Source organism: Fundulus heteroclitus, chromosome 20, assembly GCF_011125445.2.
Source record: "Fundulus heteroclitus isolate FHET01 chromosome 20, MU-UCD_Fhet_4.1, whole genome shotgun sequence".
Classification (NCBI taxonomy): Eukaryota; Metazoa; Chordata; class Actinopteri; order Cyprinodontiformes; family Fundulidae; genus Fundulus; species Fundulus heteroclitus.
In genome coordinates, this window is record NC_046380.1 from 14,056,376 (window position 1) to 14,082,002 (window position 25,627).

The following is a 25,627-nucleotide window of genomic DNA, read 5'->3' on the forward strand; positions in this document are numbered from 1 at the left end:
TATTTTAAATGCTTTTTACACATTTTTACCCGACGTGCAAATTAAGGATGACTGTATGATGACCATCCTCCGGAAACAGAGCCGGTGAACTTATAAACAGCAGAAAAAAATGTAAATGCGAACACTCAGACGTGTCGATATCTGAAAACAGCTCTGAGACACGTTATGTTTCTGAAACACCTCTTTCATGTGTTGAACCAGGTGTTTGGCTGTCAGCTTTCTCAACCACATGTGTGACTCTGATGATCTCCTGTGGCTTAAAACCTATCATTAGAGGCTGTCTGACTGACCTCATCACACGCAGGAGGAGGTGACTCAAACACAGTGTGACTAAGTCCGCTGATAGGCAAACACGCACATATCAGGCCGCTTTAAACAAATCACTCTTCATATTGAAAAGAAGAAGCTCAAGGAGCTCACCAAATATGAGATATCTGTTGGTTTAGTGACGTGCTGTAAATTGTGTGTACATATACATACAGTCAAAGTAGATACAGGTACCCTAATCTGTGACTAAATGTAGAATTTGAATGTTGTTTTTTTTGCCCTTTATGTCTTTTTTATATTGAATACATCATCCTTTGGAAATGGTACTTTTAAAAATGTCAAAGGATTGGATGGTGACCAAGTTTGAAGACTGGTTGTAATATTAACAAGTAAGTTCATGCTAAGAAAAATAAAAAATAAAATGTGTTTGTTGTGGTTTTTGCAATGAAGAAAATCACCCTTTAGATGGCAGCACAATAACAGCTTTGGTAGAAAGAACCATTCCCATGGTGTAAATGCAGGGAACTGGCCTTGATTAGAGCCAGTTCCCTGCATTTACACCTGAACACACTGATTACTACATGCAAACGTAAAAAACACTGGTAAATGACAAATACCAGATTTTACAGGATCAGACTTGAAAATATTTAAAAAGAGATTTTTTTCCAAACTCATAAAAGTATATGACAAAAAAATAAAGCTGGTCAGCTCTCAAAGCTAGAAGATGTCAGTTTTTTCTCACAAAGTTAATAGAATTTGCAGAAAGTGGGCCTTACAATGTAGCAGGAAAGACAAGGCAGGTCCAGAAAAATGACAAATGTACACTTGTATTTTGATCAGGTTGTCATCTTTGCCTACAGATATCTTAAGAATATTTTTGCTATGGGGAAATTTGTAATACAGTGAGTCATAACATCAAATGTACTGTTCTAAAGGTACAATCTCATACTTATTTTTTTTTAATAACATTTGGTATATTAGGTGGCAGATGGAATATGAATAAATGGCAATTATGTTCTACATATTAGATCTTTTGCATTTCCACCACTTATTTTACCACCTGTCCAACATTACCTAATTGCATTTTCTGTTACTCATGTCCAAAGTATGATTGGGTGTCATCCTGTTCAGTTATTCTCACTGGTAAAGTGAAGAGAAATGACATAACACAAAGTAACCAGCTATATGTGCTGCAATAAAAGATATTTTCAACTCTTCCCAGATGATGTTAATTGGTGCAAGGCTGATATTTTACTGCATATTGAATATAAATTAGGGCTTTATTATGTTAAATCTCAACTCCACCCTGTATAGTCAGACTTCATGCCAGTCCAAGTATTTTACATTAGTTTACACTTCAAACAGTAGTCGTATGTTGTAAACTCTGTTCCTTTGTTTTCCATCAGCAAGGATCTGTTGCACTTTTTGTTTGCAGCCACAACACCGGATGGGAGATCCATGACTTCAAGAATGCAGTCTCACTAGCAACAGAATAGTTTCACTGCAAAGTATAATAAAGCTTTGTCTTTTCCTAATCCAGTTTTGGTCTGAGCACAAACTCTAACTCTGAATGAGTCACATTAAGGATTATAAAGTCCTCTCCAGTCAGACAGTCACTGCTGCTGCTGCTTGCTCTGTCTTGCTATCAGCAATGAGCGATCTGAAGAGATGTTTCATTAACCGGGGCGGTGCTGCATGCTGACAGCTGGGAGGAAGGTTAGAGGAGCGATTCGGGACAAGAAACAGCTGCAGGTTGGGGTCACAGTTAGGCTGAATCTCCTCTGTGAATCATAGAGAGGCCAGTCTGAAGAAACCCATGTGTCACCACCTCAGTTTTGACTTAAAGAGAACACCAAACCTGATCCCGTTTTTTTTTAATGCTTTAACCTCAAGTAGTTAGTGCCGTCAAGCATTTATATTGAACTAGAGTTAACTTTTGATACCAGTCAATAATATTTATTTAGGGTTTTAAACTATAAACCAGGGGTCACCAACCTTTTTGAAACTGAGAGCTACTTCACTGGTGTTGTGTCATATCTTCATGTGACTACCAGTACTGACCTTTTAACTAGAAGAGTCAGAGTTCATCTTAACTTTATGTGAAATAAATAAATTTTTCATGCTTTGTTATAGATATTGTCATTTTTAAATCTACATCTATTTAAGACTGCCTATTCTCTTTAATTATCAATTTCCCTGTCCGAGCCTCTCTATTTTTTAAATGTTTTTTTGTTTTGATTTTGTTTCTGACATTCTGTTTTTTATCCTTTTGTATGGTGACCTTGAGTGTCCAGAAAGGCGCCTTTTAAATAAAATGTATTATTATTATTATAAATACAAGTGTGATCAAAAAAAGAAGAGTAATGGAATAAAAACAGTTTTAGATGCAGCTCACTGGTGGATTGTGATTGGACCCCTGCAATAAACAATAATCAGTGTGTGCTGGGTGGTTTTGCCAAAGTCAATCTGGAAACTGGGGGGGAAAAAAAGACCTTTCATTAACAAGAAATCAAAAATACTACAGGTTTCTGTGACGTTCAACTAACAGAAGTTGAATACATCCAATGAATCACATAATTAGCATAAAAGAAAGGGAAACAAGGTAGATCGTAAAAATTCATAAACCCCTTGTCACCACATTAGGGTCTAACAATCTTCACGCAAATTCTCATGATTCACAACCATGTTTATTCAAAATGTTTCATCAGGTGCTCACATGCCTCCTGTTTTTCAGCTCATCTCTCTTTCTTAAATTATTATTAAGGTTGATGGAGAGAAGGATGAGTTCATTTTTATATCGGTTGTGTTTACAGAGTTGAAACTGTATCGTCTTCCATTGCAGGACATCAGTTGTTTAGAAGAAAGTTGTTTGAATCTGAAAAGATGGTATCTGATTTATGCTGTAAACACCGTTAATGTTGTTCTCTTGTAATATTTCCCAGAGGATTTGGGTCCAAAGTTAGAATAAATAAAGTAGGGGCAAAATGCTTCCTGTTTCTGGAAAGGGCTGTGCTTTCCTGGAGCTTTACACTAAATAGGTCCCGTTCTTTTCTATTCTCTGCATGGTTTTCTCCATAATATACTTCTATATTTCTGTAGTGAGGATTCCTTGTTTCCCTGTAAAGAGTCTTCATTTTCTTAAACGGTGTAGAAATTAGCATTTTTAGTTTTAGAGAGAGGAAAACAACATGGGGGGGGGGGGGGGGTTCATGCAGAGAAACATGTCAGCCCCAAGCCCTTTAGAAGTTTATGAAGGTTAACAGACTCAAAAATCAGTTAAATCTCTTTTTCTTTAGATGTTGAGTGGAGCCCAGCTGATTTACTCACTCTCCATCTGCACAGCAAGATTCAGGATGTCTCAATTGTTCTGGCCATCTGGAACGCATCCGGAGCATTGGGCTGGAGTTTAAAACTTCCAGATGACAAAGAGCAGGTCAGGGGAGACCAAGTCTTTGACCATCAGCTGAAGGTATCCATCGTAATGATGTGTTTCGTTTACCTGTGAAACCTGATGCAATACTTTGAGGGGCCCAAAAAACTGACATGGAGCTAAGAGTGAATTATTTAGAAAACTAAGAGATGTTATAAGGAATGAGAAGAAGGATAATTGGCTAAGGATATACCATAAGCTCAGTATAATATTTTAGTGTGAACATAGTGCTTTACAAATATATTCATACCTTGTGAATATTGTTTAAACATTTTGTCACATTACAACAACACTTCAAACTGCATCTGAAAAGTGTGGCATATATTTTTATTTAGCCCCCTTCGGTCAATATTTTGTAGAATCACATTTTGCTGCGACTCGAGCTATTTGAAGTACGCCTCCGCCAGCTTTACACACCTAAAATCTTACATTTCTTACCCATCTTTCCTTGCAAATTAGATCATGAGTGTGTGTCTGTGAATATACATCTTCAAGTCTTTTCACTTTTTTGGATTTATATCTGCACTTTGACTGAGCTTTGCAAAAACACAAGTACACATTGATCTTAGTTTGGCTTTGTTATTCTGCAGGAAGGCAACCTACTTTTTCCACCTCTAACAGGTTCTGTCCTGCATTTAGCTCAATCCATCTTCCTGTAAGGTTTGACCATCTTCTTTGTCCAATGCTGAAGAAATGAATTCTCACAACAAAGACGTTTCATCACAGGAATGTTTTGTTCAGGGTGATGTGTTGCATTGAGTTTCTACCAAGCTTTGCTCTTTACAGTATAGAAAGTTTAATAGTGCTTTAATCTGACCAGAGCACTTTCTTCCACATGTGTTCTGTGTGCCCTTCAAGACTTGTTCCAAACTGCAAATGAGATTTTTTTACGGCTTTCTTTCAACGACAGCTTTCCTCTTGCAAGTCCTCCTAAGAGATCAGATTTATGGAGTGCAAAAGAGAAGAAGAGGCATATATCGTGCACCACCAATAGCTGTCACATCATCAAATTATCCCACCTGAGCTGAGGATCTCTGCTGCTCCTCCAGAGTTACCATGGGTGTCTTGACTGCTTCCTTGACTGATGGTCACTATGCCCAACCGTATATTTGGGTACCACATGTTGGTCTATCCAAATAAAATAAAAACACGTTGATATTTGTGGTTATTAATGTAACAAAATGTATTAATAATGCTTAAATGTGTATTCTACCTGGTTGGGTTATTTAAGCAGATTAATGCTTTTCTGTTTCAGCAAAACGCACTTTTCAGGGTAAAGCTGACACGCCAGCTTTTCTTGATATGTTTATTAGGAAAGAATTAATAACCTGTGGAATCTGGTCCACTGACTGAGGGAAGATAAACAGCGTCCAGACCGCCTGCCCATCACGTACAAGCTCCCGCATCAGGTGCTTCCCTCAAGAGTGTGCAGGGAAGGTGGCCAGGAAACAACCCCTATAGCTTCCTTTTGTGACACACTTATTCTGGAGACATCCTCCTTTGACTTCCTGCACCAACAGAGCCAGCACAGTCTGTTAAGGATTAAATAATATTTATTTGTTATTTTAATCATATTTGATTTAAGTATTTCAAGATATTGTTATTTATTTATTCATTTATCACGAAAGCTCCCTAAAATCGTTGCAAGCTGCAGCGGATAGAGCTGCTCGCCCATGATAAATAGTGGATTTCTGCTTCATCCCGGTTTGAATGAGATTGGCTCTGCTCTGAGGCGCGCTCATTGGAGGAAACGGGATGGCTAACGCAAGCGGCTGTCTTGAATGGTAAAATGCGAGAGGAGGAGGAGGAGGAGAAACAGAAACAGGAGATACCCACAGACAGACAGCGGGAGACCATCAGTCTCACGGCAGCACGGGAGGAGCGGAGAGACGCAGCCATAACACGGACGGACCTCATTATCATTTTTTGGAGTAAACACGTTTTCGTCATCAGCGGCCATCAGCTTATTACGCACATTCCTCAGCAGGATTTGCGCTTTTTTATTATTATTATTTTAAATTCCGGAACATTTCGCTGCTGATTAAAAGACAAATTCCTGCACATGAGATTAAAGCTTTACAGTGATGCGACTGCTGAAGTGTTTTATCTGAAATTCGTTATCTAGTAAGAAAAAAAAAAACAAAAAAAAACAAATGGAAGAGCAGATCTCCAAACCGGAATCCAGGAACATGGACGCGTGTCTGAGAAGACTCAAGCAAGAACTGGTAGGTTCTGGTTATTTAATACACCTCTGATGTTCTCCTCGTATTTTGGTTTTTTTTCTGATCAGATCTGTTTTAACTTACATGAAGTTAAAAAAAAAAAAAAAAAAAACAGACACACACCATTATATGTCAATAAAACCATAGTTTGCTAATATGTTGCTCTGTTGCAGGCGGTGTGTCCTGACACAGTTCTGCATATCAAACTGTCAGTTTTTTGTGGCTGCTGATGCTTTTATCTGATGTTGCATACCTATCGCATGCTGTATAAGAAGCATTCATTTGCATGATTCAGGCAGTGAGAACATCAGAGACATGTGCACACGTTGCTGTTCGTTGTCTGCACATCTGGGACAGCTGTTTCAAGCCCTATAATAAGCTCAATGCCCCCCCGCCCCCCCTCCCTCCCCTTTCAGCAGGGGTCTCTTTTTACTCTGCAAGGGGTTGTAAATTCCTGAACATTTAAAACACGTTTCCCACTGTGAACGTGATAAATATGATTGATTCCTGTGAGCTCTCGGCTGTGAGTAAAACCGGTGATCACGTTGAGTTTCCTCCCCAACCTCATGTCCTGATTTGAATTTGTTGGACTCCATTATTCAATATGTTAACATCTGTCCACTGATGACCGGACGTGTTTGATCCCTGCTGGGGCTTTGCCAGCGTTTTCCTCTTTTTGATATGAAAATCTGCCAGGAGAACCCTAACGTTCAGACTCATCTGGCAGGGACACGCCGTGGAGCCAGATTCAAGGGAGCATTAACTGGCACAGATTTCATTTGGAATCAACTTCAAAGCAGATATAGATTTTTTTTTCCTCTCTCTCTCTTTCTCTTTCTCCTCTCAGGCCGGCCAAAATCCTTGGACGGTTACGTGTTTTTTTTTTTTTTTTGAAGTCTAATCTTCTTGACTGGCGACTCCAAATCAGTCCCACGTCTGTGAAGTGGCACTTGTGGTGGCACTGATGCCAGAACAGCGTGTTGTGTCATCGCGGCCGCATCCCAGTTTGGTAACAGTGTGGAGAAAAAGCCCCGTGCCATGCAGAGTATCAAACAAGAAGAACAGAGAGCAGATGCCGGTTAAAAACTGAGGCAGTGTCCCCCTGTAAGAAGAGCATGTGGGGTGCAATCTGTTGTTCAGAAAATAAGGGGTGTCCGTGCCAAGCTTGGCAGGGTTCTCTCCGCAGCGACTTGTCTCCATCTAGCAGACGAATACAAGAAAACCGTGCTCTGCCTGCAACACAAGCGCCAAAAACATCCGATAACAGACAAACGGTGCACTTGCAAAATGAATCATTGCATCACTGTGCTATGGCATAGTGTTAGATCATAACACCATTCATTTTGCATGTTTCAGCAAATCCATGTTTTGAAGGTTCAGGCTTTCCCTAAAGAGGTCATTCGTTCATTCATTCATTCATGCATTCATTCATTGATGCATGCATGCATTCATTTGAGCAAGGACACGTCTAAAACATGCTGGTTCTTGAGTATCAGGAGAGAAGGAGTTTCTTGTTTAGCACAAAATCCACTAATAACGAAGATGACTCTCAGCATCTTGATTACTTTCAGGTTCTTCATTTATTTGCAGTGCATTACAGCACCATCATCTGGGATTAGGAAACCAATACAGTTTATTTCTCAATGGAGTCGTTGCAAAATTTAAGGACTCTCTCATGACTCCCTTGATCCTTGCCTCTCCCTTTATACTCTCCATTTAATGCTGGGAGGGCAGGAGATGTTGTCAGCAGTAAGCAGCAGTGAGTGATATATCTGTTCCGGAAACATTGAGGGGAATACATGAAGAAATTGCCGTAATATTCCTCAAGGCAGGATTTTTATTTTGAGCTGTAACTGTCTGCACAGCACTCTAGCCTTTCTGTGCTTTTTTTTTCCATCTGTTTAAAACAAGATGACGTCCTCTGTAGTTCACCTGTTTAAAAAAAAAAAAGTCTGCTGGATTTTAGGAAATTTTGATTTAATGCAGTTTATTTATATAGCCTTCTTTGACATGAAATGTTTTCTAAAGGTACCTTATACGAATGTGGGTCCGGTTAATTTTTAAATCAGAGTCATTCCTGTCCAAACTCCGGTGAAGTCAATCCAGTTCTTTCTAATCCAGTTCAATCCATCCATCCATCCATTTTCTAACACGTCTATCCCTATTGGGGTCGCGAGGGGTGCTGGTGCCTATCTCCAGCTGTCAATGGGCGAGAGGCGGGGTTCACCCTGGACAGGTCGCCAGTATATCGCAGATCCAGTTCAATCACATCCATAAATTCTTATCAAACTGGGGTTTGTCCGTTTCAGTCTACATTATAAAACAATCCAGTCATGTTCAGGTGTTCATGTAATGCAGATTGGTAAAAAGTTATATATGTAAGGAAGCCCCGAAGATTAATTTGAGTAATTGGCTGTGGAGGAATTCTCCTGAGTAATGTACAGGCTGTATAAGCATACTGTGTGAAACTGAATGGAAACAGTCAAATAAAATATGAGATTGTGAACACCAACATGTCAGAGTTTTATAAAAGTGTCAGCCATATATAAAGATGAAAAGATACATTGTAGAAAATTTTATACGGGGCTGTACATTAATTTCATTTGTGTTTCAGGTTTAGTTTTGCTTCTAAATAGACACATAATCTAATTTAATCTCCAGAAAATAATGTTATTAAAACTATTTTGACACTCTAAGGTCCTTAAGAGCAAGAAATGCACGGTGTCTCATTTACCCAACTAAACGTGTAACTATGTTAAATAAATCCGGTGTCAAAGTCATTATAATTAGGATTTGTTTCTCATAATTGAGCAGCTCTGCTCGGATCCCTTCTGACAGACTGGAAAGCCAACACAGTTGAGTCTACAATTTCAAATACAAGATAGAAACGCGAACATGGCATTTGAAAGTCCATAGCTTTAAATAAAGGCACCATACAAAGGCTTTAATGTTGTTAAGGGTCAGTCTGTGCGGGTCAGAGTCAGGTCATCCTCAAACATCCCAACTTCTTGGCTCAATCGAGCTGCCAACAACCTCCAGCTTACAGATCCATTTACTAGTCAGGAATGTGTCATCGTTTTTTTTTTTTCCCTTTCTGCTTAACAAAAGGTCTGTCAACATCACTTTGTTCTTTTACCTAGGCCTTTATACATACTGTAGACAACAAGGAAATGTCTTTTAACTCAAGCATGAATCACGATTCTTATACAGCAGACAAAGAGTCATCAAAAAAAATAAAGCATAAGCTCTTCCTGCTTACTTAGAGATGAAAACACAAACGGTGACATATTTCTGACTCATGGTGTCTAAATGTGAGGTTCACACTTGTCTAACGACGTTACTTCAGACACTAAAAACACATTTCAGAGCTTTTCATTATCAGCGCTGCTGTGGCAGATTTATATTTATAATCCTCTTTTTTTTTCTCTCTCTCTCTCTCGTACCTGCGGGGAATTTCAAACCCAACTGTCACTTTGCTATTCAAAACCAACGAGCATAAAGTCATTCAATCTAAGAGAAGCACCTGCAGCAAACCTGTGGAGCCTTCTGGAAAGTTTCACCTTCTTTGTTACCTTTTTGGGCGTTGAATCAGAAAAGCAGTTCACATAGCAAGGTAGTGGTTTAACGCTAAGCCCGTGTGTTTTGTTCCTCCCTCGTGGCTCCGGCTCTGCCTTTCCTTCCCCTCGGCTAAAATTGGCCCGGCTCTCGGTGGCAGCTGCGGGGTTTGCCTGGGTGATCATTGTGTTTGAGACGGAGCCACAAGCCTGTAACAAAGCATGTTTATCACTGCGGGCCAGCGTACATAACCTGTTTTTTTTTTTTTTTTTCACGGCTCACAGACTTGAATGGCCGTACCCAAGATGTGCCACAGTTCAGCTTTGTTTCTTCAGAGTTGAGTGGGTAATTATACTGCTGCCGTGGCCACACATGGTGCACAATTAAGTCCAGTTCATCTTTCTTTCGTTTACAGGGGTTATTTCTCATGGCTTCTGATGTCATTGAGGCTTAATGTGGTGCTTTTGGGGTTCTCAGATTACATTTTCCATTACAATGCTTGTTTAATACAGGCGTGCAGAAAATCTTAAAATGTGTTCCACTATTAAGTTGGAAGCTCTGCCTGAGTGAATAAAGCAGCCATATTTGGAGAACTTGGAGCTATATTTGAACTTATTTGAAGCAGTGTGTCTGACTTGCAGATAAAAAAGCCCCTGCACCCAGTATTTACATCTGCTGTGGCTCTTTTTATATCTTCAAGACCTTCTCTGGGAGAGTAGCAGCTGATTCTTCTCCCTGTTCCTTGGTCCACGGTGCTGTCTGATCTTTGACACGGCTGGGTTTCACTGAGGTTTCTGTGGGGGGGGGGGGACCTTCACACTGCAGCACAAAACAATAAATGAGGATGGAAACAACCGACTAAAACAGTGAAGTGGTGGACCGACCAAATTATTCGTAGCTCTTTTAAAGAGTTTTAAAGAGCCTTTCAACACTTGTCTCAACCTAAGGTGATGCCGGTGCTTAAAAGCTCCCTTTGTGATTTCGCAGAGACAATTAAAATTGCACGTACCTTCGATCGTATTTTACAATCATCTCTTTTCAACGTAGCATCTAGTTCGGGTTTGAGGCGTTTACATATTTTGAACTTTAAACCAAAAAATGATCCAACACAGTCCAGATTCATTTTGAAACGTTGAAAAGCTTCAAAGACACCAACTTCAGCCTTATTATCCAGCTGCAGTAAGCAGCGACAACTTCTTACAGTGTTTATACTCAGCACAACACAGTAGGATGCCTACTTTCCACTGACAAATGAGCCATAGAGTGCATGTAACTTTTTTTGAGCATGTGTGGGGCCACTGGGACCTTGCCACAGTGAACCGTATCTCCCTTATCAAGAACCTTCGCTGGTTTAAATTCATGGGTGCGAAATGGTTTGTTTACGGGTTTTGAATGGAAGTAGAGAGGGGCTGAGAAGTGGTAAAGGGGCAAAGCTGCATTGGACGGTTTAGTCATCTTATGATACAAAACAACAAACTTCACATTCTGTTTTTGAATATCTGTTTCTGGCCCGTTTAGTTCTAATTGAACGGCGGTAATATCTCCAGAACTGTTGAAACACCTACGGAAAAGTGAAGCTGCTCCTCCTGAGAGTCCCCAGCAGTCACGTCCACGCTCTTCAGGAAGCGTTTCTGTGATTTAGCACTCCCTTTGATGTCAGAGGGGGGGCCGAGGAATTGGACGAACACTCTCACAGCCCACACACACACACATCGCTGACGTCAACTGCTGCGCCATCGACCGTCTACGTGCCGACTACCGCTTCCAGTGGAGATTTGCAGCCAAGAAGACAACAGATAGAGTCCCACTCTGTCCCTGCTCCCCACACATCAGCTGCCAAAGAGGATGATACGGATCCTAATCATCGCCAGCCTCCCACAGCAGCAGCATCACTTCTAATGCTATAAACGAGCGCTCGCAGTAAACAAGTCATTAAACCACGTCCCTGTTTCCGAAAATGCTGTCACAGAGTCTGTGCTCTGGGCCGCAGGTCCTAGATGCAATTTTAGATTGGGTCTGAGCCGAGTTATTTTAAAGGGACGACTGTTGTAACTTTTCAGTTCCCATTTGGTCGCTTTGGTGCTGTAGTTTCTATCCAGGTAGAATGGGGATGTCCTCGAAGGTGTCCACAGCACTGAAAAAATTTGTTTTTAAAAATGCATCAGGATCAGCCTGTGTCCAAGATACTGTGGATAGACCACAAGACGAATGTCTTCAGGAAGACTTACATCAACAGAAATCCTTCTGGTCTGTTTTTAAAGCTGTTATGTGTATTAGCTGTGCCACAAAAGGAAAATCAAATATCTCAACGATTATATTAGGGCACGGACACGGACTAAAATGAGAAATCCTATTCTTCTGATGCATATTTAGCTTTGAGTTGTATCTGAGAACCTACAAAGCAAGAAACCAGGCCCTGAAGAAGATTGATAATGGCCGCTTCTGCTGAGATGACATTTATGTTTCACTCTCCGAGTTGTTCAGAATTTCCTCCCCTGTGGTTTTCCCTGTGATAAACTAGCTGCAACGACTATTTTTACATCAGGTGAATGGATGAGAGCAAACTCGGTGACAGCCAAGGCTTCTGTTCTCTGTGCGGTTATGCAGCGACAAGCGACAGCGACTAAAGGCTTTCATCGCCACCGCGGTGAAACTCCAACACACGGGACGCGACAGCAACGGCAGCCTTTCAAATCGCTTGTTTACCAGACATTTTATTGGTTTTGAAATTGGAGGGCTTTTGATATTTTTAAAGCAGTCCGTGACCGACAAGGACGGAAGAGTCAGAAGGTGTTGCTGGAATTGACTGACATCTTGCTTTTATGTCTACTCTAGAAAAGAAAAATACAACCCAGTTCATCCTATATTACAGACAAGGAGGCAGGATAGAGAATATCATCGTTTAAAGGGCGCACTTCCAGATAAATGGCTGTGGTGCCGAGGGACAGCGACAAAAGTTCAACATTGTTCAACTTTCTTGTGTCACAAGCCAATTCATGTGTAGGAGCTCAAAATTTCCCATGCACGAATTTCGCCGGTCGGTTGGATGGAGGAGGGCAGGCGATTGTCACCTCATTGCATAAATTTCATAGAAAATGAATGGAGAGGGAGCAACGTTGATCCCTATGCGTCGATCCCATTAGTGGGACGTATTAGGCACCAAGTTATAATATTCTCCTCAATTACTGAGCCGATGTGACATGTGAATTTCTCCAATGTGAGATCAATAAAGCCTATCTTATCTTATCGTATCTTAAAACTGATGTGTTTGATGCAGGAAAAACGATAAAGGATAAGAATTAGAGCAATTCTGACAAGGGACAAACTGAGATGAATACGTGGTGCAGAGCAGCTACAAAGTTGCAGCTCTTTTGGGTGTTCCTGGTCTGGATAGGTCAGTATCTATAGGTCCAAGTTCCGCACATATCGGCCTGATCGAGTTTCTGCTGGGTGTGCCAGACGCTGGTTAAAGTCAGTGTTGATACTTACATAGTCACGGCTCACTGACTTATAATTTAAAAAAAAAAATCTTCATTCTTCACTCATAAGCCAAGATAAAAGCGCTGTCTATTCCTAACGGTCGTGGTGACATTGTGCAAGAGACATTTGTGACCCGTGTTCTGCTGCTTAACATGATTCATGCGTGTTTCTCTCCTGAATGATGGCCCTGAAGGCATTCTGGCCAGTCCCCCTTAAAAGCCTTCATCACCAAAGAAGCCTTCCAGTGCACAGTGATTTATTTCATTTCACTGAATGCTGCTCAGCTCTGCTGCTGTGCTTCGTCGTAACCTCAGGGCCGTCCACAGCCACAGAGACCTTCTCTGTGGCTGTGGACACACGGTCCATTCCTGTCTGTGACCCACACAGCCTCACCATTCATTTTTAATTTTGGTTGGATGTGGAGGGAGGGTGGAGCGCAGTCAATGTGCTGCTGCTGCTGCTGCTGGTCAGCTCCTTCCAAACAGGAAGGCCTGTTTTTGGGGCTAATATCCTGGGCTTCTGTGTTTACTCGCCCTCAGGCAAATAACACATGACAACAATAAAAGGCCTGTACTTTCAAGCCCAAAACAGTAATTGTGATACCATATCTGTGTATTTTTTTACTCAAATTTCCAGTAATCTTATATCAATGAATCTACACGCAATCACACTATTGAAAGAAAAAAAAAAAAAAGACACTGAGCTCATTGAATTGGGACAAGCCTGGGCATGTTTGGATATGTCAGCGCAGTGTGAAAGGAAGAGTGTTGCTTTATTTATGCTTCCTGCGTTCATATCGAATGGTTTCTCCTTGCATCTGTACAGGTATGCTATCTTGATATCTAAAAACGACAAAAAACAAACTATGTTCTTAAATAAAATGGCTCGGAAGTTCTTAATGAGCTTTCGTTTTGCACTAATTTGACTCTGGCAGCCTTTGTCCTTAAACGCTGAAGCATTCTGCTCTTGATTGGCAATTATGTGCGCTTGGCTGACTCTACTGCAGCCCGAAGAGAAAAGTGGGGGTTGACTGGCCTGACTGGGCTTCTAAAAAAAGACCTTTTCATGGTAGTATATGCTTGATGGATTATATCAGCAAAATACTTGGGGGCTTAAGTTCATAAAGAAGACTTAGCTAAAATTTGCAAGACTGTCTTAATGATGCAGGCATTTCTGGGCAAGATTTTCCCGCAGTCCAATTTCATTCCACTTCTCTTACTTAATAAGCTTTGACAGACTTTTGCTTCTTTTTTTTTTTTTAATTCAGCAACTTCTGTAGGTCCTGTCAGGTCTTCTATGGCTTTTCCCTAAAAGACCCCTTTGGTGATTCGCACATTGTAATCATAAGGGCTTCTGAAAACGTCTGTGACGTTCGCGGCAAAACTGGAAACCGCTGCAGGATATTATTCTAAAGTTGCCTTTTTAGCCTCTCGAGCAAATACCAGAATGCAGGTTGAGAAGTCTGACATATTTGGGCCAGAAAGTTCAGCTCTGTAATTGCAGCGGAGGAGAGCCCAGAGTTAGTCGGCATAATGGGGCTTCGTTTTCTATCGGTTCCCCAGGCTTTAGTATGAACGCTGAGAAAAGAGATGCCGTTTAACAACGCTGTGTTTTTGAGGAGATGATGCATGAGGGGTGTTTCGGTGCAAATTCAAGCAGGTGTGCTACTTTCAGACTGCACGAGAACAGCTGGCTTTAGAGATAATATTTCCAAAACAGATTTAATAAACCGAAGTGGTTTCACTGGCTGCTCAGAGTGCAGCAATTCCTCCGCTGATCCCTGCATAAACTTCAACAAAAGCAACCGTTTCTTTTTTTTTTTTTTTTTTTTTTTTTTCCCCCAGTGTCCTGTCTAGCAATGTGGCAGTAAAAATTTATATCTTAATGCCAAATAGAGCTCGACAGATTTTACTTTCACAAGTGGAGCAAACAGCTTTCGCCATAATGCTCCGCTTGATTTGTGCGTGTAAATAGCTTTATTGTGATTCCTGCAGGGAGAATTTCAAATTATATGGACACTACAATGGGAAAGTAGGAGAGTAAAAGAAAAACAAGAAGAGAAAAAAAAAGAGAAAGAAGAGGTGAAAGAAAGAAGAGATAAAAGGAAGAGAATGATAAAACGTCCTCTGTCTGCTCCATCACCTGGAAAGAGACACAAAAAGAACAGCACAACCAACAGACATAAAGCAACAGATACAATCGTGTAACACCTTGATACCATTGCTAAATCATATGTATTATTATTTAAGCTGACATGTGTAATGTGATACCTAAAAAAAAAGTAAAAGAAAGTAAATAAATTATAGCCTTTCTGTATATAAGTGAACATTTAATACCTTTCGGCCGAGGCAGAAAGCAACCGTTTCTGCCTCGGCCGATCCGACTGAACAGAGCTGCTCGTGTCATCTTCTGTTTCGTCCTGTTGATGTTTGATGTATAGTAAAGTGGTAAAGTAAACCGTGATTATCTGCTCTTCCTCTGCCTCTCCCAGGACGTAGTCAATTACTGCTAATGAAGTCAGCCATATGTGGAAGCCAGAAACACTAGAGACAACCTGATTGCGCTAATTACATGTACCTTCACTGCCTAATCCAGCCAGCCAGCGGGGTGCTCGGAGGCTTTTATTCCCATGCATGTGCATTAATGGCCTTATTATCTGATCTTCGAGGTGTTTCATGCACCCACTCATATGTCACATGCCAGGGGCGGGCACAGGCTTTAAATCGGGTTTTTACATTGTTTAAGTGTCAAGCTGAGGTTAATTTACAAGAACATTTAAATGCTTATTACAGTTTTTAAAATTCACACAACTATTGTAATGCTAAGATTTTTTTCAAAGTCTCCTGATACAAACCTCTTAAGTATTTTTTGTACTTTTTTAAAAAAAAAAACGCTTTCAGAAACCTAAAAAATAATTAACAAATTACTTAATTATACATATTGAGGTAATGTTTTGCTTATCAAGAGTTCTAGGTTATCTCGCCACCTAGTTGGAGTCAGCTTGCTGGTAAAAATGAGCACAGAACACAACTTTTTAATCATTTATATGGCAGCATGTTGTGACCCCAGATGAACAAACACAAATGAGTTATAAGCGCTTTAGGAAAATATAGTTGTGCAGCTTGGCTGGCTAAGGGCTCTGAAGTTGGCATCCGACTTTTGCAGCTTCAGATTTGCCGCTTAAGTAACAGACTATTTGAATATTCAGACTCGCTTTGATCCCCAACAGTTTGAAATCTGAAGCAGACTGGTAAAATTCGCACTACATGATTCACCACTGAACATTTAATAAAACATAGCTTGACATGTCTGAGATCTTTGATCTGTGAAAAATGAAATAAAATGGGGACATTTTTAAATGTCTCACTGTGTATGTTCACATTTGGTAAACTGAATGTAATCTTACACATCTATACTATATGATATACTAAATCGTCAGGCAATATTATGTCATTTACCATATAATCTGTTATTAGTGATAGTATAATGATATGTAATAATGTGATAAAATGGATGTTTTCAAACTAATAGTGTGGATTACTGTGCTATCTTTTGTTTATGTATTTATTTATTTTTTTGTTAGTTAATTTATATATTTATTTCCACATTTGTGTGAATTTAGTTTTGGTATTTGGTATCCAAAACAATCTTCCATTGATAAATACTGTCTCTTTATCTTATGACTAATTGCACTATACTTAACATAATGACAGATTTGTGTAGCAAAATTGTTTATTTGATAATGGGTAAATTCTTTTAGGCCAAAAATGATGTTTGTGGGTTTATAGATTCAATGCGATAATGGACTCATAACTCATTTAAATTTAGAGCTTTTCTCTTAATTTGTTGATATAATATCATTTTACGTAATTTGTTTTTAGCATGACTTTTCATGCCATGCACAGACCTGAGTTTGATGGTGGAAATGTGTTTCGTAGAATCCAAAGTGAACGACCAAACCTTTCACATATAACTTCACACAGCCTATGTGATGAAGAGCTTCAGTAATATGTCAAATAGACTTTGCTCACGAGAAGCAAATTGGAAGTGGGTTCAGTCCTGAATGTGTGTATAACATGTTTGTGGGAATAAAAGTTGGGTATAAAGTAGTGAACGAATCAAGATGTGACTGCTAGCCCTAAAGTATTGAAATCCTGGATGCAACATTTGAAAAATATAACTTAAGGGTCGATGTTGTTAATCTTTGAACAGGATTACATGCCCAACTTATTCACCCCAACATTGCTATGTTGTACAAATGAGTGCCTTTGTTCATTTTTCCATTAAATTACAAATTATACCCCTAACCACCCCTCCACTTACACTTCTGCATCTCTATATATAAGGCTTCTCTCTTTCTTTTCTCCCTGGGACAATCAGAACCACTGCTATCACAGCCTGTTGTTGTTGTCAACACATTAACACACCCCCCCCCCCTTTCCACCCACCCTTCACATAGTTCTTATGGTGTCATCCATAATTGAAACCATCAACAGTTTTCCCTTGGACATCGTCACATATGGTGAGGTATCCTTTCCCATCGGCCCCACCTCCCTCCGTTCCTGTTCATCCGGCTGACTCTCACCTCCCCTCTCCCTCGCTGGCCCTCGTCCAGCCCATCTCATTGTCGATCCCTTTCCGCCTGACTGACGGGGCTTCCACCGCCACCCTCTGCAGGGGGATTTCGGTCTAGACGGCCAGAGCTGATTGGCTGTGAAGCCCAGCGGTGTGTCTGTATTGGATGGCGATATGTATATAGGGCCAGTTTGAATAGTGAGCAACACTGATGGGCTGGCAGAGGGTGTAGGCTGACAGGGATATCTGTTTCTGTTGTTTTGTAAGGTAAGATGGTGGTTTTGTACTTTTTTTACGCTCAAGAGTAGACTCCGTTTAGCTTTTTGTGTTTACAATAACTACTTAGTTCAGTTATCTATCATTTATTATTGTTACTGTGACAGGATTGGTTGATGACAGTTTGTAGGTGTGTGCTACAGGTTTCGCGTTAACTTTTCCCACACTGTTTGGCACGTTGCTACAATTCTTTGCATGCTTACCGTCACCTTCCCACAAACTTTGTATTATTTTATATAAGTGGAGCAGGGCCTCCTGCAGGCTGAGTCATCAGCGAGTTGATACTCTTGGCTGCGTCTGCCTGTTCACGACCGAAAGATAAACCTGTCATATCAACAGTTTAGGAGAGAATATATTTTTCTGAAGGTGTTTGCAGCAGCTCATCCCTGCAAGTTTAGACACAGGACCGGGAAAGGCTTTGGACTTCTTTATCTGCCTTCAGGAGGAGACAGTTAGTCCAGGTCACATGGCACAGGCACACAGGAGCAGGAAGAGAGAGATCAGGATAAAAGAATGAAAGTATATCAGTGCTGGATTAGTGCAAACAGAGGTGGTTTAAATTTACGGGTGACCAGACATCCATCGATTTCTGGGGACAGTCCCCGTTTTGGACGACCTCTCCCTGGCAAAATGAACAGAGGCGTCCCCAGTTTTCATTAGAGAAGTCTGGTCACCTTACTCAGATTAGCAAGCAAATGTGTGGCAAAACAGATGAAAGGCAAAATAAAAATGAAGATGATGAGGGTGATTGGGATGGAAAACAACAAAAAGGTGCCATGTTTTGCAGCTGTCGCATGTTGGACCCTCTCCTACGAAGGCCATATGGGATGCTGTCGTCCAAAACTAGGTCACATGACCACACATTTCAACTGAACATGAGGAGCGACAGCTCGACCCAGCCGAGGCAACGCTTTGTACTTTTATGTATCAATACGCCTGATATACCTGTGTCCGTCCTACAGAGTCTATCGATTGTGTCCAACAACTTTTATTTTTGATTATTGACAAATACAGAATATTTGTATTCCTTTCTTTCACTCTTCTGTCTTTACTGTCTGTGCCAGATTGTACAGTACTTGCACAGGTAGCTACATCCATTAAAGTCTTTCTGATTGTTGTCATAATAAAACCATGAACTTCTAACTTTGCATCTGGATTCCATGCGATACTCCAAGACAAAGTAGAGCATAATGGTGAAGCGGAAGTAACACGATGGCTCATGGTTTTCAAATTTCTTAGCAAATAAAAGGAAGAAAAGGACCCAAGGATGGACATGGATTATGCACTGATTTGTGTTAAAGTTTGTGGTCATAATGTGACAAAATGAGAAAGCAGAAGAGGCAGGAATCCTTTTGCAAAAGGTTCCTAAAAGCTGAAGGAAGGTCTTTGTTGTTTCTAACCTCTCATCCTTATCCGCTCTCTTTCTCTCTTTGCAGCTCTCTATGAGAGAAGCTGGAGATGGCCTCCACGCTCAGATGAATTCAATGATGGGAGCTCTTCAAGAACTCAAGCTCCTTCAGGTCCAGACAGCGCTGGAAAGCCTAGACATATCAGGACGCCCGATTAATAGGGGAATCCCACATCCTGCTTCAACTGCCCCCCTCCTCCAATCAGCTGCAGCAGCTTCGGTTCCAAGTGAAGAGCACGAGTCCGTCCTGAGACAAACCCTGCCAGAGAAGTCCAGCGCCAGCCTAGCGCCAAGTCCGAGGCTGTCCCTGGACAGCCGAACTTCCTTAAGTAGGGACGATCAGACCTCGTCAAGGAACAGAAGCAGCATGGGAACCTTCTCCTCTTCAGCTTCCAGTCTGGAAAGTGAGAGTGAGAGCGAAAGTGGAGGAAGTGGAACAAGTACGAGAAGTGAAAACAATATTGCGTCAATACCCAAGAGGTGGTCTGGCTACACTGCCCCTCAGGTAGACTTTTATGGACCAATGGTGGGAAACCCACCACCAGAGCCATACCCTCATTCCCAGGCTCCTCGCCAGGCACAGGTGGTGGATCTGCCGGGGATCCTGTACAGCCTCTCCAGAGAGGGACCTTCCTTGGACAGCGACTATTCCCAGGACAGCGCAGACGATGCGAGCGACTGGACATCCTCTCTCATGAGCCGCAGCCGCAACCGTCAGCCCCTGGTGCTGGGGGACAATGTTTTTGCAGACCTCGTAGGCAACTGGCTTGACCTGCCTGAGGTGGAGAGAGAGGACGGAGAAGAAGAGGCGAGGAGGAAGAGGAGAGAGGAAAGGACGGTGGAAGGAGGCGAGGACAGGCCGGACACACCTGCCCACCCTCTCCGCCTCAGCCGCTCCCAGGAGATCTGCAGGAAGTTCTCGCTCACCACGAACATCTTCAAGAAGTTCCTGCGCAGCGTCCGGCCCGACAGGGACAAGCTTCTCAAAGAGAGGCCTGGCTGGATGGCTCCCGAGCTGCCTGAGGGTGACCTCTTCAAAAGGCCCAAGAAAGCGGCTCCTAAAGTTTCAAAGGGCAGCTTTTATCTGCCCTTCTGGGCCAACGGACAGCAGGGCAAAGGCAGGCCGTGTCCGCACCTAGCCGAGGCGGAAAGGAAACAGCAACAGTATCAGCCCTTCCCCCAGTTCTACCAGCAACCATTCACAGGAATTTATTTAGACCGGAGGCAGCCAGACATGGGTCTGGAGAAAAGGCAACCCTTGTTTGACTATAACACAGCTGTGTGGGTCTAACAGTGGGTCTCGAGCCAAAAGGCTGCCAGTGTTGCCAGACTGACTTTGGGACAGGTGCTGGGGGGTGGGGGGTACGGGTGGCTGTGATTGAAGGGAGTGAATGAACAGATGAATAAGAGGCTGGGGTATAATTATATCTTTCAGAAATGAACTGGTACTCTTCCAGCGCTTCCAGCACATGTTCCTCCTACAACTGAGAGAATATCAGGGCAACGTTTCGCATGACAATCCGAGAACCTTGTACTCTGTGAGTGACTGAAAATGTGCTGCAGTGTGACTGAGTCTTTTTCAGAGCTTGTGCTCAAGTTTTGTATTTTTCTGATGTCTTCACACACGTGCATGTACGGTCGGATCGTCTGGTTGTCACCAAACACGGTACTTTGACACAGGCGTCCTTCTCAGAACGTCACCAGAAACTTTATAAAAGCCACAGCAGAACATTTTTCATTGTTGCAGTACCGGACGTGACTCACGTCGCTGCTATGAATAGCAGCGGCCAGGAGTCAAATTGTATTGTTAGCGTTTTCATACGTGAGGCTGTTGACAAGCTTCAACTGAATGCACTGCCGCTAAAACAGCGTTGTTCTGCTCCCAAAAAGGCTCTGGTGGTCAGGTTTAACCGGACCAGCCTCGTTCACCCTGCTCAGGAAATAAAAAACAACAGGAGAAAACACAAACACTGCCACGTTTCAATCAATCTCAAATGTAATTTGTTAGATTCAACTTTCTTCTGACTGACAATATTGTACATGTTCAAATCAAAGCCTGCACTAAACGAATGCTCTTGAGCTTGGTTTCATAATAGACAGAATCGTTTTATTTCTTTTCTGCCTTGATGGCGGTGTTGTTTCAGAGAAAGGGGAAGGATGGGGGGGAGGGGGAGGATGGCATAGCCAATTGTGAATAAGGCCTAACCGGCAGCCATCTGTCTCGTTACTGAAAGCATGTCTGAAGCTTGAAAAAGTTGCAGAACAAGCTTGTTTAATCCCAAAGCTTTATGAATGAACGGGGATGATGATGATGATGATGATGGAGGCGTTACATACTGTGTGCACACAGGACTGTGACAGAGCTGAAATAACAGATGGTTGTAAAAAAATAAAATAATAATAATAAAGAAAATGACCAGCAGACAATAAGGCGAGGTGAGGTTAACAAACCCGATGTATAAAACTTTGTACATATCCGTGACCAACCAAACAGCAGCAATAAAGAAGCATTTACTGTGATGTTGCATTGCATGATTTTCATTACTCTGTGCAGATATGAATATTTAAAATAACACTAACAACAGTACATGTAAGGAATGTCACAATAATTGGATTCACACACATAAGTATGTCCGTTTTTATTGATTTCTTCTGCGATGAACAGCGACAACAGCTTCTTTTCACAACCTCCACCGCTCAGGATTACAGACAACACTGCCCACCCTTACTTCACAACTCTGATTAGAATGGAGGACCACCGTTATGCAAAGACATTCTGATGCTCTCTGCTTATTGTGGAAGAAGAATATTTCATTTTGCTGCGTTTTAAATGGGGTAACAGACCAACCCACTCAGCCAGCAGGGATTAGGCCTCAGAGGCCTTTTGAGTTAGAAGATCCATATGGCGTACAGTCTCAGTATTCAGGTCAATACATTCTGCACATTCAGAGGGTCGAGCACTCACTGGGACACACACGGATTCAGCTCACAGTCGCATCCCAAGGTGCAGCAAGTCTGAGATGTAAAATCGCTCGGTTTGTCTTTGTAAAGGGAACCTCTGTTTCTTCTTTGTAAAATGTTCTTACGTTTCTTTGCAATGTCGTTGATATTTTTTACCGGAGTTCTGCGAACCGTTTCTAGTGTTTTATGCTTCCTGTGTGCTGTAAATCTGTCACTGATTTTCATAAAAATAAATCTGTTTTGCAAAAGGGAATATGCCTCCTTGTGTTTTTACGTTTTTTCGCGGAGAAAATGAATACGCCGGAACTGAAAGAAACAGAAGCTTATGCTGTCTTTTCACCAATTTCACACTTATACTGTAAACTTGTGTTAGATTAAAAGGGACATGTAAAAAGTAAGACAAAACATTCATGTTTCCTGTGACTTAATATTATAAGAATCAAGAAAACTTGTTGAAGAAACCGCTATGAGTTAGAGCAATATTTAATTTCCCTTTAAGATGAAAGTATTTTTGAGTTGAATAGCAAAAAAATCTACTTAACTAAAAGTTATTTGATTGATTACAAAATGTAAAAAAAAATTAACAAATTTTTTTCAGTAGTTACTGAAGCCATAGCTTTTAACATCCTTTTTAGTTGTGCTGTCCATCATTATATACTTTTGAACAGGTAAAGTTCAGAAAGGTTCAGGTTTGCAAAACATTACCAGCAGGTTTGAATTGGGAAAATACATTAGACGAGTTTAATATTATGTCAAATTACTGTTGGGCAAGTTTGTACTTTTGTTTTTAAAGTTAAAACTGCAATTGTCCAATACAGCGCCGGAAACAGAACAAGAAAACTAAATGTAATGCAATAACATTTTGTTGTATAAAAGCATATGATGCATGACAGTAAGTTATGAAAACATCAAATCCAACAGTTTGTTTATACATTTCCATACACAGTTCCTCGCAGATGTATTTCCCTGTATTTAGCCAATTCTTCCCAGCAGCTGTGATGAGCTTCCCTGTCCCTGCGTAACAAATGCATTCCCGCATCATGATGCTGCCACTACCTTGTTTACCCATGCTTGTTTACACATGGCCAGAGGCAAAGTGCAAACAGGATTTCTCTACAACTCCTCCAGAGTTATAATTAACTTCTTTGGTGCTTTTTAATATCCAAATGCTAATACTTCATACCCTTTTTACAAAATGTATATATTTATTTAACAATTCGAGACTTGTTCATATTTTTGTCACCCATCCTGTATAAATACTTATTTCCCTATAACAAATAAATCTGAGATCCTGACACATGCCCTACTGTGTGCATCTCCTAGCCTGCATCCCCGCAGCAGAGAGACGCTGCTGCGTGACTAACAGGTTCATCGCGGGAAGACGCCAGCGTGTCACTCACAGCCCGAGCGTCAACTGTGCACTAAACTGACTCTAAATCTGTACCAAAAACCCATCAGTGACTTTGATAAATAAAAAAGCAACATGAACTCCGCAGCCTGGCAGTTCATCACAGCCACTTCACGACATCTAATCCCTAAGATGCTTTTTACGACACACACATCAAGCCACATCAGTCAGTTGGACTCTCAACGCCGAGCACTTTGTGAAAATGAGACATGCCGACTGCAGAGATCCTGGGATTAGTGCAGGAGAGCCTAACTTCACGGTTACAACTGCAGCTGCTTAAGAGTCTGTTCTTGATGTCATCAAAACACTTATAATCAATTTAATTTAAAAAAAATTCTTGAAGAAAAAGTAAAAAGACCATGAATATTTGGGCATTTTGCTTGTTCAAACTTAAATGTTATTAGGCTAACAACTAACAGTTTGGTCGTTTTTCTTTGTTTTTATTTTCATATAAGAGATAGATTAACATCTTTAGTGATTCCCAATCATCAAACATTAAGTGATGGAGAAAACATTGCATTTTCTTCACTTTACAGACTCTTCGTTGCACATCTTCCAAACGGCAAATCGTAGGACAGATTTACTCCTTGTAATTTTTTTCTTTTTATTGTTTCCATTTCAAAAGATAAAAAAAACAAAACAAGGGCTGTAACTTTACAGATTCATGCAACTGCAAGGGACACAATATTAAGTATAAGTTTGATTTAGTAACTTAGTGTTATGACACATTTAAAATAGTTTGAAAACTGAACTGTTGATCATTAGAGGCTAAGCTTTATCTTAATTTTTTTGCAAAGACTTTCAAATGGAGCTTAGAAGCCAAATGTGTTCCAATAAAAACAGATCCCCCAGTTTTCTCAATGTTTCCTAGAAGATTGAATTGATTTATGTAACTTTGCAAACAGGCCATCGAGCATTTTGTAAAAAAAAAAAAAAAGACACCAGCTTCATGTGGAATAGGATAATTATAATCTCCGTGTGTGTTTCTCTGCTCTACACGACAGCTGTGAATGTACACTGTACACTCCTCTCCCGTGGCTCACTTTCCCCAGGGATCCCAGCAGTGGACGCTGTCTGACCACATCCTCCTCCTCCTGCTCCTCCCTCCCTCCCTCCTCTCCGAGGTCCCGGATTGTCAGCTGTCACCCTCCCACAGCCCCACGACTCCCTCCACAAATCTGGGGCACACATAACGCCTGGACGCAGCAGAGCCACAACTTTAGAGTCAAAAGGTCTGCAGCTTTAAGAAACATTAAGTCAGGGTCACGCGGAATCCGCTTGGGTTCAAAGCCTAGTTAAAATGTGTCATAATCACAGCAACACAAAGGCTCTTTTTATTATTATTATTAAAGGATGCAAATAAGGGAATGCAGTGTTTGAGCATGCACTTTTGGTTCCTGCTGCAGGCTAATTTCCTGCTCAGTGCTCATCTTTCAATAAACCCTCAGCTGTGCAGCCGCAGGGCTCTGTCTTGGCCCTCAGGAATGCGCTCGCGTTTCACTTTTTATAATCGGCAGCAGCTAAAAGTCCACAGTCGTCACCCGCTGCAGCTTTCGGCAGGTTCCCACAAGAAACGCGAGACCACTTCACATGTGCACGCTGGGCCAGGCTAAAACTGTGCAAAAACCAGAGGTCATATGTAGTCGCACATAAACACACACCCCTACACACACACACGCACACACATTTATACATTTATAATTAAAGGCTACATCTTAAAGCCACAAAGCAGGGCCAGATTTGTCCAGCAGATAAATGCAAGAGTTAAATCCAGGGCGAATGATTTGGGATTTAACATCTGGCTGCTTTGCTGCGCATCATCATGAGTCTCACACACTCCCAGTGTCTGCTCATGTGTGAAAAGTGCAACTGCACAAACATGACATGATGTTGCATTAAACATGATTAAGTCGAGCTCATGAGAAGATGAAAAGCAGGATGTGTTACAGGCCAAAACCACATCAAAAGACACCATTTTTGTTTGCATCACAGTATCTTTTTCCTCACTCTGACGGTCACTTTAATGAGAAGCTCAAGAGGACGAT

The 25,627-nt window shown here is 41.3% G+C and overlaps 1 protein-coding gene across 2 annotated transcripts; it reads left to right on the plus strand.

Annotated features, from left to right (window-relative positions):
* The first annotated feature begins 5,502 nt into the window (after positions 1-5,502).
* On the plus strand, positions 5,503-22,427 carry inka2 (inka box actin regulator 2). Of its 2 annotated transcripts, none has more exons than XM_012876642.3 (2): positions 5,503-5,922; positions 19,242-22,427. In XM_012876642.3, exons 1-2 carry the CDS (start codon positions 5,851-5,853, stop codon positions 20,502-20,504), a joined length of 1,335 nt encoding a protein of 444 aa, XP_012732096.2. In that variant the 5' UTR covers positions 5,503-5,850; the 3' UTR covers positions 20,505-22,427. The 2 variants fall into 2 exon arrangements, with proteins under 2 accessions (XP_012732096.2, XP_036007807.1); XM_036151914.1 differs by lacking the exon at positions 5,503-5,922 and adding an exon at positions 17,667-17,796.
* Positions 22,428-25,627: the final 3,200 nt, after the last annotated feature.

Excerpts from the sequence above, each read along its gene's own strand:
- inka2 (XM_012876642.3), top strand. The coding sequence starts at position 5,851 with ATGGAAGAGCAGATCTCCAAACCGGAATCCAGGAACATGGACGCGTGT. Across the intron at positions 5,923-19,241 it reads GAAGACTCAAGCAAGAACTG|CTCTCTATGAGAGAAGCTGG; the intron begins GTAGGTTCTGGT and ends CTCTCTTTGCAG.